Below are 13,746 nucleotides of genomic sequence, written 5' to 3'. Positions count from 1 at the left end.
CAGGTCATTTATAAAAATCACAAATAGCAGGGGTCCCAGGACAGATCCTTGTGGCACTCCACTAGTCACCGACCTCCAGGCAGAATACTTTCCTTCCACTACTCTCTGCTCTCTTCCTGTAAGCCAATTTTTTTTATCCAAACGGCCAAGGTTCCGCTGATCCCATGCCTCCATGCCTCGTGAGTTTCTGGATGAGTCTCTATTAGGTTGCTCTTCAGCCTTTGACACACCGGAGAAAACATGCCAGATTTGTCCAATTTCTTCTTACAGTTAAGACCCTTAAATACAGCAAATACCCTATTTTACATATTTTCTAAAGCCGTCACATCCTTTTTGTAGTGGGGGAGGGGCAATCTGAACTGGATATAATACTCGAAATGAGGCCCAACTAAAAATTTTAATCATTATTAAACTCTGTTCATTCCCTCTGAAACACCTCACCCATGCTGCTGGCAGTTCTTGTTTGTGCTTTACCCAGCTTTGACTCATAACAACCTCTGCCCTATCTTACAAATGACCCGTCTTAACCAGCACATATGTCAGGGCTGCCCCCTGCTGGAGATTTCAGTATTTACAAAAATAAACCAGATGACAAGATTTCCTTTTCAAACATAGAATATTTTGCAATGATGCTTTGCAATGATATTTTGCAAGGATGAGTTGAGGGCGTGGATTGACACGTGGAATTATGATGTTGTAGCAATTAGTGAAACTTGGCTACAGGAGGGGCAGGACTGGCAGCTTAATATTCCAGGGTTCCGATGTTTCAGATGTGATCGAGGCAGAGGAATGAGTAGCATTGCTTGTTAGGGAAAATATTACAGCAGTGCTCAGGCAGGACAGATTAGACGGCTTGTCTACTGAGTCCTTATGGGTGGAGCTGAGAAACAGGAAAGGTATGGCCACATTAGTGGGATTGTATTACAGACCACCCAATAGTCAACGAGACTTGGAAGAGCAAATCTGCAGAGAGATAGCAGGTAACTACAAGAAACATAAAGTTGTGGTGGTAGGGGATTTTAATTTTCCATACATTGATTGGGACTCCCATACTGTTAGGGGTCTAGATTAATTAGAGTTTGTCAAATGTGTTCAGGAAAGTTTTCCAAATCAGTATATAGAGGGACCAACTAGAGGGGATGCAATATTGGATCTCCTGTTAGGTAACGAATTAGGGCAAGTGACAGAAGTCTGTGTAGGGGAGCACTTTGGTTCCAGTGATCATAACACCATTAGTTTCAATTTGATCATGGACAAGGATAGATCTGGTCCTAGGGTTGAGGTTCTGAACTGGAAGAAGGCCAAATTTGAAGAAATGAGAAAGGATCTAAAAAGCGTGGATTGGGACAGGTTGTTCTCTGGCAAAGATGTGATTGGTAGGTGGGAAGCCTTCAAAGGAGAAATTTTGAGAGTGCAGAGTTTGTATGTTCCTGTCAGGATTAAAGGCAAATTGAATAGGAATAAGGAACCTTGGTTCTCAAGGGATATTGCAACTCTGATAAGGAAGAAGAGGGAGTTGTATGAAGTGTATAGGAAACAGGGGGTAAATCAGGTGTTTGAGGAGTATAAGAAGTGCAAGAAAATACTTAAGAAATATATCAGGAGGGCTAAAAGAAGACGAGGTTGCCTTGGCAGTCAAAGTGAAGGATAATCCAAAGAGCTTTTACAAGTATATTAAGAGCAAAAGGATTGTAAGGGATAAAATTGGTCCTCTTGAAGATCAGAGTGGTCAGATTTGTGCGGAACCAAAGGAAATGGGGGAGATCTTAAATAGGTTTTTTGCGTCTGTATTTACTAAGGAAACTGGCATGAAATCCATGGAATTGAGGGAATCAAGTAGTGAGGCCATGGAAACTGTACAGATTGAAAAGGAGGAGGTGCTTGCTGTCTTGAGGAAAATTAAAGTGGATAAATCCCCGGGACCTGACAGAGAGTTCCCTCGGACCTTGAAGGAGACTAGTTTTGAAATTGCAGGGGCCCTGGCAGAAATATTTAAAATGTCGCTGTCTACGGGTGAAGTGCTGGAGGATTGGAGAGTGGCTCCGTTGTTCCGTTGTTTAAAAAAGGATCAAAAAGTAATCCGGGAAATTATAGGCCGGTGAGTTTAACGTCAGTAGTAGGTAAGTTATTGGAGGGAGTACTAAGAGACAGAATCTACAAGCATTTGGATAGACAGAGGCTTATTAGGGAGAGTCAACATGGCTTTGTGCGTGGTAGGTCATGTTTGACCAATCTGTTGGAGTTTTTCGAGGAGGTTACCAGGAAAGTGGATGAAGGGAAGGCAGTGGATATTGTCTACATGGACTTCAGTAAGGCCTTTGACAAGGTCCTGGGAGGTTAGTTAGGAAAATTCAGTCGCTAGGTATACATGGAGAGGTGGTAAATTGGATTAGACATTGGCTCGATGGAAGAAGCCAGAGAGTGGTGGTAGAGAATTGCTTCTCTGAGTGGAGGCCTGTGACTAGTGGTGTGCCACAGGGATCAGTGCTGGGTCCATTGTTATTTGTCATCTATATCAATGATCTGGATGATAATGTGGTAAATTGGATCAGCAAGTTTGCTGATGATACAAAGATTGGAGGTGTAGTAGACAGTGAGGAAGGTTTTCAGAGCCTGCAGAGGGACTTGGTCCAGCTGGAAAAATGGCAGATGGAGTTTAATACTGACAAGTGTGTGCACGTTGGAAGGACAAACCAAGGTAGAACATACAAGGTTAATGGTAAGGCACTGAGGAGTGCAGTGGAACAGAGGGATCTGGGAATACAGATACAAAATTCCCTAAAAGTGTCGTCACAGGTAGATAGGGTCGTAAAGAGAGCTTTTGGTACATTGGCCTTTATTAATTGAAGTATTGAGTGTAAGAGCTGGAATGTTATGATGAGGTTGTATAAGGCATTGGTGAGGCCAAATCTGGAGTATTGTGTTCAGTTTTGGTCACCAAATTACAGGAAGGATATAAATAAGGTTGAAAGAGTGCAGAGAAGGTTTACAAGGATGTTGCCGGGACTTGAGAAACTCAGTTACAGAGAAAGAAAGGTTGAATAGGTTAGGACTTTATTCCCTGGAGCATAGAAGAATGAGGGGAGATTTGATAGAGGTATATAAAATTATGATGGGTATAGATAGAGTGAATGCAAGCAGGCTTTTTCCACTGAGGCAAGGGGAGAAAAAACCCAGAGGACATGGGTTAAGGGTGAGGGGGGAAAAGTTTAAAGGGAACATTAGGGGGGGCTTCTTCACACAGAGAGTGGTGGGAATATGGAACGAGCTGCCAGACGAGGTGGTAAATGCGGGTTCTTTTTTAACATTTAAGAATAAATTGGACAGATACATGGATGGGAGGTGTATGGAGGGATATGGTCCGTGTGCAGGTCAGTGGGACTAGGCAGAAAATGGTTTGGCACAGCCAAGAAGGGCCAAATGGCCTGTTTCTGTGCTGTAGTTTCTATAGTTTCTATGGATGCATCAATTAGCAAGGAACAATACCCAGTACGGGTCAAGCAGTAAATATTTATCAACAAGCGGAATGCATAGAATTGGACTAGATAGACAAGGAAGAATGTTTAGATTTCGGGTGTAATTGGCATGTCTGTTCCCATACATCACTTGCTATAAATAGGCAAAATTAACAACTTTTGTTTTTTTTTAACTAAAATTGTGAGAAGGAAAGATTTTATTGATTGCTGTGCAAGCATTATCTCCCTGGGTACAATATGGTCCTAGATATGTTCAGTGAATATCCACTTGTGAAGTACATTTACCTGGATTTATCTAAAGTTGTGAAAACCACTCTGGTAGATCAATTTACAACTTGGTTTCCAAAATGAGCTGTAATTTCTCTTGGGTGAGCTGTTAATTTTGGCTTTTCCAGATCACTGATCAAAACAAATTGCAGCTTACAAATGCAGGCAGATTACATATAAACCATTACACACTTCAAACATTATAAACATCACTAAATGATAGATAATTAGATTAATTTCCCTTATTCCATCCAGCCTGTTGGCCTGCAGTTCCCTGAAGCAGCACTACTAGCAGGTTAGGCTGAAATTTCCTGAGAAATGCATTTACATACTGAGCACGTTGCAATGTGAAGATCTGCAAAGACAGTTTGACGCAAGCACTAACTTTACTAATTTAAACTATGTTTTTTTTAAAGTTCAACGACATATATATAGACAGTCAAATAATTATTTATGCACAGCACAAGACGTTGGTGCAAATGATTTTCTTTTCAATTACTGACACCAATAATACTGATGCAACTACAGGAGATAGCAAGATTTTCATGAATCGATGAAAACATTGGAATAAGATTTGAATATTCAAGGTCCTGTTATATCTAAAAATACCTGAAACATTTACAGCCTGTTTAGAAATGACCTAAATATAAGAAGTCTGTGTCCTACCATTTTGTACGAGAGTAAAGATATATTACTGAACAGCAGATGACTTTGTTCTCATATTCCATAAGTCCTTATGACATCGACATCGGAAATCATTCTACCATCAAGTCTATGCTGGCACTTAATTGCTCCATATTTCCTGTAACAGTTTCTCTCACATGCTCAATAATCCCCTGGAATCTCCTAAGGCTCACTGACAGAAATATCATGTTTATGGTGTCCAACACATCTGTGGAGGGGGAAAACAGAGTAGATTGGAGAACCCATGCAGTCAGGGGGAAACAGCACTGACGCCTGCGACTGAATGAAAGTCTCTGGAGCTGTGAGCTATGCTTTGGAATATTTGGTTTCTACAGCAGCTCCAAGCCATCCTACCGGATCACATTCAGATCCAAGAAAAAGCAATCAGAAACTTTCTTTTGGAAAAGCAAAAGATTGGAAATTGCAGAGGAGCAAACATTGAACCTGACTAGATACTGTATATATGCAAAACTTAATAAGTACATCAAAATAGCTAATGGAACATTGACTCTTTTCTCAAATAACTAGAAGATTGATAGGAGATGTGATTATGAAGGGATCTGTTCCATTTGAAGCCAATGATGAAACTTAACTTTCACTGCATCTTTACATCATGACTCTCCCTTGTGATAAATTTCTTTTCCACAAGCCACTCTCAGTTTAGGTAACAAATAAATAGCCAATTTGTCAGGCAAGCAAACCAGAATCAGCAAGTCTTCACAACAGCAGTCAAAGCAGGAAAATATAGGGGGATGAGGAAAGAATGGGAGGAATGGGAATGGAATGAATGACAAGAAAACATGCATAGACCAGAATCAAATGGACAAATGCATTTTCAGTTTCTGTTATAATCTTTATAAAATGAAACTTTGTCTGAGGTAACCATGACAATTTTAAGTTTAATGCATATTTGGTTCCTATAAAGAGGTACACATCTTATATTTTTGACTATTTGTGTTGAAGTTGCCACAAATTGATTTATTTAACATATCAATTTATTTATTTACAAATGCCACACAAAATGAGAGAACCAGCAATGGGTCCATGAGGCACTGGAAGGAATTGAACAGCAAATTCCAAAGTCTTCCTAAAAAAGCCCAGTTATTGTGATACATATTGGTCCAGCCTTTCAGATTCTAGTACAATTAAATATAGAAAAATTGGTCTGTTAACAGTGGAAGAAATGCAGAGCCCTATTAAATCCCATGCTGAGGTTGTATAGATTCACTCGTTTGAATACATCAAACAGGACTCTACATACTTCTGGCTCCTTGAGATTTGAATACACCAACATTCAGCTGAATAGAAAAGGTGCTATGATGTTAAATCTTATAGACGAGTATTTTGGTAGACAATTACAAATCTTCACCTTTAATTTACTTTTTAGTGAAGACTGAGAAGTGGGAGGATGAGGTTCACTGTGAATGCTGCTGGATGGAATGGAGGATACAGGGTATGAGGAGGTGAACTGTGGACCAACAACAGCTCACACTAAGTTTGAAGGGTCAACAGCAGACCATGATACAGGAAGTATTTTTAAAAGTTGTGGCTGTTGTCCAGTGAAACCTGCATGGACTATAGCTGCTACCTATTTTGTTGAATGCTGATTCTCCATGGGATATTAAACATACACAGGCTCCTAATTAATATTTCTTAAGGGAAACTAATGCTTTCACAGCCTGAAAAAAAAAATCCCTGAAAATGTAGCAGTCACTGTGTACACAGAGTTTGGTTGATGTACTACTAAACTTGTCAATGCCTGCTCTTATGCTAATATCATGTAATACCTGCAGGTTGAATTTCTCTCTGATTAGGATGCTGGGGAGTTTAACCATAACTGAATCAATCATTGAAATAATGAAATATTTAATAGCAAATAATCCCTCTGAAACCTTTATACAGGATGCGAGTGGTAGGAAGTTTAATATTGCTCAGCCATTATCAGAACTACAAGGGAAGACCAACCAGTAAAGGGGTGACTACCCTGCCCTCTGCCAGTACTATCATTATATTGCTCCCACAGGTAACCAGTCTGTACATACTGCTTATACAGATTCGATATGAGGTTAGTCCTCAGCTCCTGATAGAGTGCTGCTGCCATTTCCTGATATGGTCCAGTTTGAGTGGAGTAGTAATATAGTGCTCGAACTACAAGGTAGTTCAAATTAATCCAAATAGGCCCCCGCCAATAAGGTGGGTCATATTCAGTGTTCCGTTTCAAGTAGAGAGGGCTAGATTTTGAAAGTGAGCGTAGGCCATAAGGGGTCCAGAGCTTCTCATCATCCTTTATATCCTTTAAGACGTGCTGAAGCTTTGGAGAATCAGGTTTCAAGATATGTAGCAGGAACGGGAACAGACTTACGTAACCGAATGCATTCACATACTGCAGCTTTGGCTGTTTCCGAACGGAGCGTACAAGCCTGGCTGCGTGGCCAGTTTGTCGAGGCTGACCAGGGGGTACATAGATCTTCTCTCGCTCCAGAAAAATGGACTGAGAATGATTCCCATAATCACAGAATGCCTTCAGATCCTCAGACCAGTGCAGTTGTTGAAGCAGAGTGTTGTCACTCAAGGTTTCATACATGTCCTGATACTCCTGATGTGGTAAACTGAGGATTTTGGCGATATCCCTCATGACCTTTGATGCCAATGTCATCCAGCAGCGGAGGTCCACATGACGTTCATCCTCAGAAGGGTGAGAAGCTCGAGGGTAATCATCAAGTCCAGAGGTCAGAGTTTTAGGATTGAGGAACAGATTGGTGTCAGTGTCACGGCCTCTCCACCGATAAGTCGATGGTAGAGGTCCAACCTGTGTTGAATTGTACCAATCATACCAAGTCTTCAAACGCGGGAAGAGCTTCTTCAAGTAGGACTTGTCTTCTTCAGTCAACTTTCCATTTAAATCTTCTATTAGCTTTTGCAATGTCAGGAAGAGCGTAGGAGGGTTGGCATTTTCATTTCTCTGTACAATGAACTCTGCTGGCACTTTACTCCGTGCTTCATTGTCCAGGATTTGCTCTCTGGGTATCCAACCTTCTACGTTCATCATATCTAACCAATGTCCAATCACTTCCTTACTAATAGACCGGTCCCATTTACTAATCAGGAGTTGATGGAATCCTTCATCCCAAAGAAATCCCCGGGGGAAAAATGACCGGGATGGAACTGCAGTGTAGAGTGGGCCCTCCAGGTAAGGCAAAGGGTACTCATTGTATTTGGATTGAACATATGACTGACCATAGAAATATCCCATTCCACCAATTGTATTACTGAAAACTGCTTTAGCAAATTTAATTTGTTGCAGAGAAAAGCCTTTATTTGACAAGTGAAAAGTGCTGTCAAATTTTTCGTCAAATGATTGCTTCCACCTTTCAAGTTCATTTGAGAAAACCTCACCAGAAAATTGATTTGATCGTTGTGTAAAACTTGCTGATTCAAACAGGACTTCAACCTCAAAGGGAACTTGCACTGTCACTTGATGAACCAGGAGTTCGCTTGATGTGGTGCTCCCATCTTGTTTCGGGGGTGGTCTGTAACTGTCCACACCGATGTAGTAGCGCCTGCTTGTAGAGGCTGCACTGTAGACAAAACGGCCATTCAAGCTGCTTTTCACAATGTCTGTCACCATCTCCAGACTTGGACAAGGTGCTTGGAGATGGTTGTAACTGTTAAAGAGAAAAGAAAACAGAGAGATAAGGAGCAACAAAACAAAACAACAAGACTGCAAAATTGACCTGGGAATTAAGTTAAAGAATTGGCTGCTGCTTGCAGCACTACCATGAATTAATTTTAATTGCAATGATATACGTTGACATTTTATCTACAGATACCGTACATTCAGGTTTTATCGTGGAGTCAATGTGTGTTCTCGTTTTTCTTTTATTTATTCCTTTTTTGGAACTTGGCCATTTCTTGCCCGCCCCAGAGGAAACCCATGCGGTCACGGGGAGAATGTATAAACTCTGGTGCTATAATAGTGTTGTGCTAACCGTATAAACTCTATTAGATCTCCTCTCAGCCTCCATCACTTCAGAGAAAATAATCTGTCCCTCAGGGTCTCTAATCCAGGCAGCATTCTAGTAAATCTCTCTTGCACCCTTTCCACAACTTTGACATCCTTCCTATAATAAGAACATAAGGCATAGGAGCACAATCAGGTCATTCAGCCCATCAAGATGCTCCACCATTATATCTTGACTGATTTATTATCCTTCTCAACCCCATTCTCCTGCCTTCTCCCCATAACCTTTGATGCCCCAACTAGTCAAGAACCTTCCGTTAATCAAGCGGAACGAATCAACTTCTGCTTTAAATATACTCAATGACTTGGTCTCCGCAGCCATCTTTGGCAAAGAATTCCACAGATTCAGTACTCCCTGGCTAAAGAAATTCCTTTTCATCTCTGTTCTCAGTGGATGCCCCTCTGTTCTGTTCTGGTCACCTCACTATAGACTGTGTCCAGTTCTGGTCACCTCACTATAGGAAGGATGTGGAAGCATTGGGAAGGGTACAGAGGAGATTTACCAGGATGCTGCCTGGTTTAGAGAGTATGCATTACGATCAGAGATTAAGGGAGCTAGGGCTTTACTCTTTGGAGAGAAGGAGGATGAGAGGAGACATAACAGAGGTACAAGATAATAAGAGGAATAGATAGAGTGGATAGCCAGCGCCTCTTCCCCAGGACACCACTGCTCAATACAAGAGGACATGGCTTTAAGGCAAGGGGTGGGAAGTTCAAGGGGGATATTAGAGGAAGGTTTTTTACTCAGAGAGTGGTTGGTGCGTGGAATGCACTGCCTGAGTCAGTGGTGGAGGTAGATACACTAGTGAAGTTTAAGAGACTACTAGACAGGTATATGGAGGAATTTAAGGTGGGGGCTTATATGGGAGGCAGGGTTTGAGGGTTGGCACAACATTGTGGGCCGAAGGGCCTGTACTGTGCTGTACTATTCTATGTTCTATTCTGAGGCTGTGACCTCTGGTCCTAGTCCCCACTCCCACTATTGGAAACATCCTCTCCACATCCAATGTCAGCACATCTATTCTTAGATAAGGGAGCCAAAACTTCTTTCAATATTCCAGGTGCAGTCTGACTAATGCCTTATATAGCCTCAGAATCAGTAACACATCCTTGTTTTTATACTCTGGTCCTCTCAAAATGAATGCTAACAATGCATTTCACAGACTTAAACTACAACCTTTAGAAATCCTGCATGGACTTCAAGTCACTTTTCACCTCAGATTTTTGTACTATGGTGTTTAGAAGAATGGAGGGGGGCTGTGGAGAAAGAGATCTCATTGAAACTTACCAAATATTAAAAGTCTGAGTAAGAGTGGATGCCTCCTATAGTGGGGAAGTCTTGGAGCAGAGGGCACAGTCTCAGAAATGAGGGACGTCACTTAGAAAAGGGATGACAAAACTTTCTTTAGCCAGAGGCTGGTGAATCTGTGGAATCCATTGCCACTGATGGCTGTGGAGGCCAAGTCATTAAGTATATTTAAAGCAGAGGCTGATGCGCTCTTAATTTGTCAGAGATTATAGGGAAAGATCCAAGATTATAGGGAAAGGGCAGGAGAACGAGGTTGAGAAGGATAATAAATCAGTCATGATGGAATGGCACAGCAGACTCAATGGGCAGAATTGCCTAATTCTACTCCTATGTTTTATGGTCCAACATCTCCTCCTTGCTGACAATCAACACTGGCATACCTCAAGAATGTGTGTTTAGCACACCGTTCTACTTTCTCTTTATCCATGACTGTATGGCTAGGCACAGTTCAAATGCCGTCCATAAATTTGCCGATGACACACCTATTGTTAGAGCTGATTGTGAACTTCAGGAAGGGTAAGACGAAGGAACACACACCAATCCTCATAGAGGGATCAGAAGTGGAGAGAGTGAGCAGTTTCAAGTTCCTGGGTGTCAGGATATCTGAGGACCTAACCTGGTCCCAACATATTGATGCAGCTATTATGAAGGCAAGACAGCGACTAAACTTCATTCACAGTTTGAAGAGACTTGGTATGTCAACAAAAACACTCAACTTCTATAGGTATATCATGGAGAGCATTCTGACAGACTGCATCACTGTCTGGTTTGGGGGTATGGGCGGGGGGGGGGGCTACTGCACAGGACCAAAAGAAGCTGCAGAGGATCGTAATTTTAGTTGGCTCCATCTTGGGCACTAGGCTACAAAGTACCCAGGTACCCAGAAATTCTTCAAGGAGCGGTATCTCAGAAAGGCAGAGTCCATTATTAAGGACCTCCAGCACCCAGGGCATGCCCTTTTCTCATTGTTACCATCAGGTAGGAGGTACAGAAGTCTGAAGGCACACACTCAGTGATTCAGGAACAGCTTCTTCCCCTCTGCCATCCGATTCCTAAATGGACATTGAACCCGTGAACCCTATCTCTCTTTTTTAATATATATTATTTCTGCTTTTGCACGACTTCTAATCTATTCAATATACATATACTGTAATTTATTTATTCTATATTATGTATTGCATTAAACTGCTGCTGCTAAGTTAACTAATTTCACATCACATGCAGGTGATAATAAACCTGATTCTGATTCTTATTTTGATGTTTGAAGGATCAGCAGTGGAAAGGGTGAGCAGTTTCAGGTTCCCGGTGTCAACATCTATGATAATCTTTCATGAGTTCAATGTAAAGGTGGCATGACAGTGGCTATATTTCATTAGGAGATTGAAGAGATATGGTATGTCAACGAAGATTTCTACAGATATAACATGGAGAGCATTCTAACTGGTTGCATCACTGTCTGGTGTGGAGAGGCCACTGTACAGGATCAGAAAAAACTGTGGGAAGTTGCAAACTCAGGCAGCTCCATCAAGGGGAGTAGCCTCTCCAACACAAGTACATCTTCAAAAGGAGATGCCTTATAAAGGTGGCATGTATCATTAAGGACCCCCAGGACCCGGGACATAACCTCTCCTCATTACTACCATCAGGAAGGTGGTATAGGAGCCTGAAGTTAGGAACAGCTTTATACTTTATACTTTACTTTATTGTCGCCAAACAATTGATACTAGAACGTACAATCATCACAGCGATATTTGATTCTGCACCTTCCACTCCCTGGATTACAAATCGATAGTAAATATTAAAAATTTAATTTATAAATCATAAATAGAAAATAGAAAAATGGAAAGTGAGGTAGTGCAAAAAAAAAACCGAGAGGCAGGTCCGGATATTTGGAAGGTACGGCCCAGATCCGGGTAGGATCTTCCTCCCCGCCACCATCAGATTTCTGAATGGACATTACTTCATTTTTTTTTGCTCTATGTCTTTAATTTCGAAGCACGACTGTGTAAGCGCGTGAACGTCAGCCAGTTAGAACAGCAAGAAGAGTTTAAAAGGAGATGGTTATTTCTTCAGTGGTTTGATCGAGGCACGACTGCACAAGCACGTGGACATCAGCCAGTCAAGACAGCGAGAAGAATTTAAACAAGATAGCTTTATAGAGCAGGCAAATGAGTAGAGGGAGACAGAGTAGGAGGGCTTTGGCTCAATGGGGCTTAGGCAACAACAGGTCGAGGTGAGGTAGGTTGCCTGTGTAGAATACAGACAGGAAGTATGTGAGTGAGGCCGGTTTTCTGTGCTCGGTGTCAGATGTGGGAAGTCCTGGAGACTCCCAGACGGCCACATCTACACCAGATGTGTCGAGCTGCAGCTCCTTAGGGACCGCGTTAGGGAACTGGAAATGCAGCTCGATGACCCTTGTCTGGTCAGGGAGGGTGAGGAGGTAATAGATGAGTGCTATAAGCAAGTAGTCACACCGGGGCCTTGGGAGACAGATAGGTGGGTAACAATCAGGAGAGGGAAGGGCAAGAGTCAGATGCTAGAGAGTACCCCTGCGGCTGTCCCTCTTAACAATAAGTACTCCTGCTTGAGTACTGTTGGCGGGGGGGGAGCAACAGTGGCCGTGCCTCTGGCACAGAGTCTGGCCCTGTGGCTCAGAAGGGTAGGGAAAGGAAGAGGATGGCAACAGTGACAGCGGACTCTATAGTTAGGGGGTCAGACAGGCCATTCTGTGGACGCAAGAAAGAAACACGGATGGTAGTTTGCCTCTCAGGTGCCAAGTCCGGGATGTTTCTGATCACATCCATAATATCCTGAAGTGGGAAGGAGAACAGCCGGAGGTTGTGGTACTTATTGGTACCAACGACATAGGTAGGAAAAGGGAGGAGGTCCTGAAAGCAGACTACAGGGAGTTAGGAAGGAAGTTGAGAAGCAGGACCTCAAAAGTAGTAATCTCGGGATTACTGCCTGTGTCATGTGACAGTGAGTATAGGAATAGAGTGAGGTAGAGGATACATGCTGAGAGATTGGAGCAGGGGGCAGGGATTCAGATTTCTGGATCATTGGGACCTCTTTTGGGGCAGGTGTGACCTGTACAAAAAGGACGGATTGTACTTAAATCCGAGGGGGATCAATATCCTGGTGGGGAGGTTTGCTAAGGCTATCGGGGAGAGTTTAAACTAGAATAGCGGGGGGGGGGTGGGAACTGAACTGAAGAGGTGGTTGGCTCACAAATAGAGAAAGCTTGTAGACAGTGTGAGAGGGAGGATAGACAGGTGATAGAGAAGGGACATGCTCAGACCGAAGGTTTAAGATGTGTCTATTTTAATGCAAGGAGCATTATGAACAAAGAGGATGAGCTTAGAGCATGGATCAGTACTTAGAACTATGATGCTGTGGCCATTACAGAGACTTGGGTGGCTCAGGGGCAGGAATAGTTGCTTAGAGTGCCAGGCTTTAGTTGTTTCAGAAAGGACAGGGAGGGAGGCAGAAGAGGTGGGGGCGTGGCACTGTTGATCAGAGATAGAGTCACGGCTGCAGAAAAGGAGGAAGTCATGGAGGGATTGTCTACGGAGTCTCTGTGGGTGGAAGTTAGGAAAAGGAAGGGGTCAATAACTCTACTGGGTATTTTTTATAGACCACCCAATAGTAACAGGGACATCGAGGAGCAGATAGGGAGACAGATTCTGGAAAGGTATAATAATAACAGGGTAGTTGTGGGGATTTTAATTTCCCAAATATTGACTGGCATCTTCCTAGAGCAAAAGGTTAAAAGATGGCACAGAATTTGTTAGGTGTGTTCGGGAAGGTTTCTTGACACAATATGTAGATAAGCCTACAAAAGGAGAGGCTGTACTTGGTGTGGTATTGGGAAAATGAACCTGGTCAAGTGTCAGATCTCCCAGTGGGAGAGCATTTTGGGGAAAGTGACCACAATTCTATCTCTTTTACCATAGCATTGGAGAAGGATAGGTGTTCCACAGGGGGCCGTG

At 42.5% G+C, this 13,746-nt stretch overlaps 1 protein-coding gene across 1 annotated transcript in view; it reads right to left on the bottom strand.

Annotated features, from left to right (window-relative positions):
• Window positions 1–3,679: 3,679 nt before the first annotated feature.
• mogs (mannosyl-oligosaccharide glucosidase) overlaps window positions 3,680–13,746 on the bottom strand; it is a 79,389-nt gene continuing 69,322 nt past the window's right edge. The window contains exon 5 of the mRNA XM_063047233.1: window positions 3,680–8,092. Coding sequence (XP_062903303.1) covers window positions 6,349–8,092 — 1,744 coding nt within the window. The 3' untranslated portion in view covers window positions 3,680–6,348. The remainder of the gene's footprint in view (window positions 8,093–13,746) is intronic.

The sequence above is a fragment of the Mobula hypostoma genome, chromosome 4 (genome assembly GCF_963921235.1).
Source record: "Mobula hypostoma chromosome 4, sMobHyp1.1, whole genome shotgun sequence".
In the NCBI taxonomy this organism is placed as follows: Eukaryota; Metazoa; Chordata; class Chondrichthyes; order Myliobatiformes; family Myliobatidae; genus Mobula; species Mobula hypostoma.
This window is presented reverse-complemented; position numbering and strand designations above follow the sequence as displayed.